The 6,334-nt window shown below is 54.0% G+C and overlaps 1 protein-coding gene across 1 annotated transcript in view; it reads right to left on the minus strand.

Annotated features, from left to right (window-relative positions):
• Positions 1–5,196, minus strand: part of SHOX (SHOX homeobox) — a 10,141-nt gene extending 4,945 nt beyond the window's left edge. The window contains exons 1-2 of the mRNA XM_072853180.1: positions 4,923–5,196; positions 1,333–1,541 (exon numbers count right to left, since the gene is read on the minus strand). Coding sequence (XP_072709281.1) covers positions 1,333–1,541; positions 4,923–5,196 — 483 coding nt within the window. The remainder of the gene's footprint in view (positions 1–1,332; positions 1,542–4,922) is intronic.
• Positions 5,197–6,334: the final 1,138 nt, after the last annotated feature.

Below are 6,334 nucleotides of genomic sequence, written 5' to 3' on the forward strand. Positions count from 1 at the left end.
AAAGAAAACAACCTAGCTACTCTATTTATTTCGGGAAATGCCTCCAGGAGGCAGTTGTTTAAAGCGAGATAGTCGCTTACTCAGGCAAAGGCTTGCTGAGCGGGCCCGGGAGGAGCGGGATCCTGCCTGTGTGCTTTCCAGGGTGGATCACCTTTAAGGAGGGGGACAAGGTGACCCCTCTCCCCACTCTAGCTCGGGGCTGTGTTTCTTGTCTTCCTGCTGTGCCCCGGGATGGGGGTAGGCACGAAGACGTCCACCTATGCCCACATATGACCCGCACCGATGTGTACCCACGCGCACACACATATAGAGGGATATACATATGCACATGCATCTCTTCCCTCCGGGGTGTGAAGACGTTTTGCTTGGTCAGGGGGGCTGGCTTGCTGACTTTTTCTTCTTGGGTTTTGGTTTGGTTTGGGTCTGTTAGGCCAAGCACAGAGTTATAACCTAAGAAGGGATTTCCTTCAGGTTTCTCCTGCTCTAGGCCTGCTCAGGGAGCCACAGGTTGATCTTATTAATTATTTCTAGGGTTTTCTTTTTTAATGCAACATCTGTTTTGGGGGATGCATTCCCTAGTTGGCTTAAGGGGGGGGGGGGGGCGGTGTATTTTTCCCCTGCATCAAACCGAAAATCGAATTTTAAAATAATCGGTGTGGAGCCACCCAAACAGACGGCTCTGATGGCCCCAGAACTACAGCAACCCAGACCTATTTTCAAGGTTTCTAAGGCTAATTGGTATTTAGCTGTATCTGAAGCAGCATGGGAGGGACGGGGGGAGACTCCACCAGATGGGGTGCCATGCATTCATACGCTTGCTGCGCGAATCAGAGGGGGCACCTTTCCCCCGGCTGTGGCTAATCCCGTCCCTCAGCACCCAACCCGTCTAGCCTTATTCACGAGGATTGTTTTCTGGGCTTTTTTTTCCATAAGGGCCCCATAAAAGAAGGAGGGGGAAGAAAGTGAGGATTAAGGGAGAGTTAATGGCACGTTTGCAAGGGAAAATACAATAATTAAAAAAAAAAATAGCGAGTTGCTCAGTTATTAGAGACTTGTCACCACTATCACCATCCCACCCACCCGCTCCCCCCCCAAAAAAAAAAGATATGTTAAACTGCCTTCCTAGGAAATGCAAGGCACGGGCAGCTATTCCCAGAGCAGAATTACTGTTTGGCAGGACAGGTACAGCGGAGTTGCAAGCAGCTTCCCCATCACATGTGTCGTCTCTGCCTCCACCTCCCCGCTTGGGATGAAACGGGGCACTGTGCTAGGATCCGCTGGCAGTTAAGAAGTGAGGTGAGGACGTTTCCAGGAACAGAGCCTTTCTCTTACCTGAACCCTAGCTTCAGACAGTCCCAGCCTCTGGCTTAGTTCCTCCCTCATGAAGGCATCCGGATAGTGAGTCTCATCAAAAAGTCTTTCCAGCTCATTCAGCTGCTCTAGTGTGAAATTGGTTCTGCTTCTCCTTTGTTTGAGCTTGGTCTGTCCATCTTCATCTTCTGACTTCACATCTTCCCTCTTCTCTTTGCACTCGTAGATCCCTGCCGGGAGGGGGAAGGGGAAAACGACACTGAGCCTCCCCTCGCACCTCTCCGAAGTTTCTCTCCGCAGCACACGGGGGTCACCCCCCTCCCCTCTCTTCCTCCCCAAATTCAGCGCAACCTGCGGGGGCAACCGGCGGGCGGGAGGGGGGTCCCCGGGGCGGCCCCGGCAGGCCGGAGGGGCGAGCGGGGCTGGCGGCCGGGCCGGGCCGGGGGGCTCCGGGTCAGACTGAGCCCCGCTGCCAGCTCCGGCCCAAGGGAGGGAGGGAGAGAGGGAGCGAGCCGCGCTGCCTTGCCTGGCTGGTGCCCCATCAGAAAAACTATATACATCAATATAATTTCATTTTCTTTCCAGGGTGAGGAGGAAGCCCTGCTGCCGGTTGGCACGGGCAGTTTGGGGAAGGGGCTGGTAGGGAAACCGCCGGCCCCCCGATACCTCCAGGCGGTGGGAAGAGGCGGGGGAAGGGGGTTTCTCCGTCGCCGTTTTCTCCCGAAGTAAAGAGGGTTATGCAAGAAGCTCCCCGCCGCTGTCACGGTGAAGCCACGGTGAAAATATTTGCCTCGTAAAAGAAACTTTCCATGGGCCTGAGACCGAGACCGTCCGTCCCTCTCCCCCTTAGCACCCCTCCTTCCCCCAAAATACCTGCCGGCCGGTCGAAACCCCGGGGGCGGCGGGCCTTGCACGGCCGGGTGCGGGGGAGCCGACTCAAGGACCGTGGGTGCCCCCCAGCCCCTCCAAAACAGCAGACCTCCCCCCCCGCCCTCATGGAGCCCAACAGGGCTCGGGGCGAGCTTCCGACCGGAGGCAGCCGCTGTGCACGCGTGTCCCGGGCAGAGGGGAGGAGGGCTGGGGAGGCAGCGGGGGAAAACAGTTGCCTGTTTTTGTCTTGGGGGGGATTTCGTGTTTTGGCTTTATAGCTCTCTTTCCTCCTTTTTTTTTTTTTTTTTTTTTAAATTTCTTTTTCCCCCTTAATGCCAGGCGGCCTAAAGCACCGGCCCTCTTTTAAATCCGGCTAACGAAACGAGGGGAGGTGCTGGAGCGGGGGCACCTCTGGAGGCTGAACCGGTTCCCCGGGGTCCCCTGCCTGCCCGGGGAGCCCCGCCGGGGTGCGCATCCAGCGCGGGCACCGGCGGAGTCCCGGGACGAGCCTGCCCCGGCTGCCTCCTTTGTCCTGCTGCACCTTCCGGGCGGTGTGGGGCTGGGGGGGAAGCCACATCTGCAGATGATCCCGAATTGAATGTGTTTTCCCTCACCAAATACACTCGTACTATATATATATAGGTATGTATACAGGCACACAAATGTGCGCAGGCACATATATATTACCCTATATACTTAGGGGCATCCCAAAATGCAAATGACTAACTGCAAATCGTAAGCTAAATGAACGTAATAAAACGTCCTGAACTGCATCTGTGCTTAAGCAAGGCGGGGACCCAAGCCGAAGTGCTCGTTTTCACTTCCGAAATGAAAACTGTCCCTGGCTGAAATCGCTCCTCCGGGCTCCCTGTCTCCGACTCTGGGCTGGATGCCGCCTGGATAAAACTTTGGGAAGGGTCTGGCCTCCGAAGGGGGGTGTTCGCTGGTTGGTTTTAATGGCATTTTGTTCGCACTTCTCCTGTAAGGGGAACCCCTGTGAAAAGGCGAGGGTGCTAACCCAGCAAATGCCTGGGGAAAATTAGGCGCGTTCAAAAGCTCTGTCTCATCTCGGAGATCCGAGGCTACAGCATGTCCGTGATAGGTATAAAATATTAACTAGAGCATCGGCGGGACTGAAATCACACGCCGGAATCAGTTGAAATTAGACTGAAACCTGGCATGAATTTAAACTGTCACAAGCATCTCAGCTCTTTCCAACTCCTCCCTTCCATCCCCACCCCCAGCCCCTCTCCATAGATTAGATTAGCTAAACATACAAGCCAGAATTTCGATACACAGGGAAAAGGGGGAGTAGTAGAGATTTTTTTTTTCGTTCGTTCGCATTATTTTTTTTTTTTTCGCTTTTTTTTTTTTTTTCCTGAAGCATGCTGCCCTGCTTTTATTTTTTAAAACCATCTCCTGCGCGGATGATTCCTCTAAACTGAACCCTTTCGCTTTGCAATCTCTCGACCAGAGAAGGAAAATCATCAGTGCTGAGTGGTACTGGCTTGTGCAGAAATACGGGTACCCGAATATATCATTATACCCGGTCCTTCTGTTTGGGGAGGGGGTGGAAGAGAGGAGGATATTAACTAAGCGTTTGAGCTGTAAATTAAATTGCCTTTCGCCCAATGTTATATTAAACAAGATCAAACAGTAGGAAACAGCTGAAGGACTGGTTGTTGTTCCCCAACCTATTAACCGTTTTTTATTACCCCCAGCTAGCCAGTAGCTCCCCAGGCAGGTCCACCTGTCTAACTTGCCTGGAGACACTTTCTCAACTTTCTAATCCCCCCGCCCTTTTTATTCTCTCCTTCCCCTGCGAGCCTGTGCGGGACTTTTAGCTGGCTTGGTTTAAAAATGATTTTTAATTTTAATTTCTTTCCGCTGAGAGAAGGAATGGCGGTTTACCCCTCGGCCGGCCCTCCCCGCAGCCCGGGGGGATGTGGTGCTGCCCCGGCCCAGGTGAGAGGGGTGGGCAGGGGACCCAGGGACCGGGCGGCAGGGCGGACAGGGGACCGAGGGACCAGGCGGCAGGGCCGGCCGGTGCCTCTCTCCGCCGGGAGGCTTCGTCTCACCCGGGCCCGGGCAACTCCCCCACAGCCGCGCTCCTCTCCTCCTCCTCCTCCTCCTCCTCCTCCTCCTCCTCCTCCTCGCCGGCCGCAGCCTCTGGCTAGGGCAGGCTGACCGACACAGGACAAAATGTCCAGGGAAAGCCCTCTCCACATCCAGCTTTCTCCCAGCAGAAGCAGCAGCATCCTGACGGCCCGGAAGCAGGAAGAACAGGTCTTCTGAGGCATTAAAACTCCCCGGACAAGGTTTCCTCGCACAAAAATACACAGATAGACAAAAATGTCTGACATCCTGCGCTGCCCCCTTCCCCCGGGCGAGCGAACGCCTAACGCACCGCATCGATTTCGGATGCGAACGGGGGCTGGCGGGGGCGGGGGGGAGGACCGAAGTTGCGACTTATTTTTCAGGGCTATGTTCACGTTATGCATGCAGGCATATGTGTTTCTAAGCCTATGTTCCCGCCGCTGCGGGCAGGAGGCGGCCGGAGGAGGGAGGCAGGATGCGGGAGGCGAGCCCGCTCGCCCCGCCGGGGCCGGGGCCGGGGCCGGGGCCGGGGCCGGGGCCGCGGTGGCCGGCTCGCCCCGCTGCGGAGCGCCGGGGACGGCCGGGGAGGGGGCCGGGGCTGCCGGCGAGGGACGCGGGGCGGAGGGCGCTAGCCCCGCTCTTACCTTCCGCCGTCCTGCCCGTGCTGAACTCCTTCAGTTTGTCCTTGTCGCTCTCTACGTGGTCTTTGAAAAGATGCACCGGGCAATGGTTGCTGCTCTCGGTCATGTCCTGCAGGTTAGAGTCAGAGTTTCCAAGCTCCCTAGAGCGAGCCAACCCACTCTCCAAAACTTCCCTGTACGTGATCGTCTCCTTCTTGTTGCTGCTGCCACTGCCGCTGCTGCTCTCTTTGCTTTTCTGGTCAAAAGATTTGGATACAAAAGCCGTAAGTTCTTCCATGGCTGCCCGGTGATCTTATCCACAGAGATCCACTTGTTTTCAGCCGGAGATGTGGCCGTCCTCCGCACGCTGTTTTTGCACGTAGAAGATGGGCTGTATAGGGTTAGATCACTCCTGCTGTTATTTATGCCTTTCAATTTGAGATCACACTATTTATACATGGCTACCTCAGCCCAACCCCCAGCTCTCCCTGTCTCCAGCAATTACTGACTGCTCCATAGTCGCAGGCGGACTCCTAGCAGCTATCTCCCCCACCTCAGTCCAGCAATTGGCTTTCTTTTCATTTCATCACTCTTTGGCATCTTTGCACCTTGATTTAGGGAGGCAAAGAGGCAAAAGCGAAAAAGAGGGGGAGAGAGAGAGAGGAATAAAAGGGAGGGGGGGGAAGAGGAGAACATGGAAATAGGTATCTGCATTCTGTAAATGGGTTGCAGAAATGAAAGTCGAGGAAGACTTAATTGATTGTAAGGACATCCTGTGCGTGGCAACACTGTGAGTAAAAACGGACCCCCACCTAATCAAATAACTGTGCTCCTGCAATTAAATGTATCGCTGTCAAGAGGAAAAGAAAATGAGTGTTCAATAAAAAAGGTAATGAATAAAAAGCCGGAGATGTGCATTTGTTGTAATCATTGGAAATTCTACCTGATTTGCTATTTAGCTAATTACGCTTAATTAAATGGTCAAAATAATCAGCGAACCAAAAATGCTGTTTTGAAAGTGTTGCCTGTTCTGGCGGGCGGGTGCGCGGGTGGGTGGGTGCGTGGAGGGGACGTGTGCTGCAGTTAAACAAGTTGCGAGGTGTCTCGGAGATCCGTGTCGGTGCGGTCGGAGGATTTGGAGGGGGGTTGCTTGGCTGGGGGGGGTCTCCGTAGGTACGGGGGCTCTCCAGATGCGTGTAAACGTTGCAGGATCTGTTCTCTTGTTTACTGTTATTATGTCATCTGAAGATACTGTTGGGGAAAATTAAAATCCAAAATGTTGGTTTGGATGTAGAGCTACCCTGCTGCGTGCAGTAGAGGGGTAATTTGTTAACACGAGAGTTTGTAGACGATAAATAGAGCATTAAATCGTCTTTTTTTTTTTTTTTTTTTTTTTTTTTTAACCGAGACGGATCCTGCCGGATTTAAGATAGGAC

The sequence above is a fragment of the Ciconia boyciana genome, chromosome 1 (genome assembly GCF_034638445.1).
Source record: "Ciconia boyciana chromosome 1, ASM3463844v1, whole genome shotgun sequence".
Taxonomy (NCBI): domain Eukaryota; kingdom Metazoa; phylum Chordata; class Aves; order Ciconiiformes; family Ciconiidae; genus Ciconia; species Ciconia boyciana.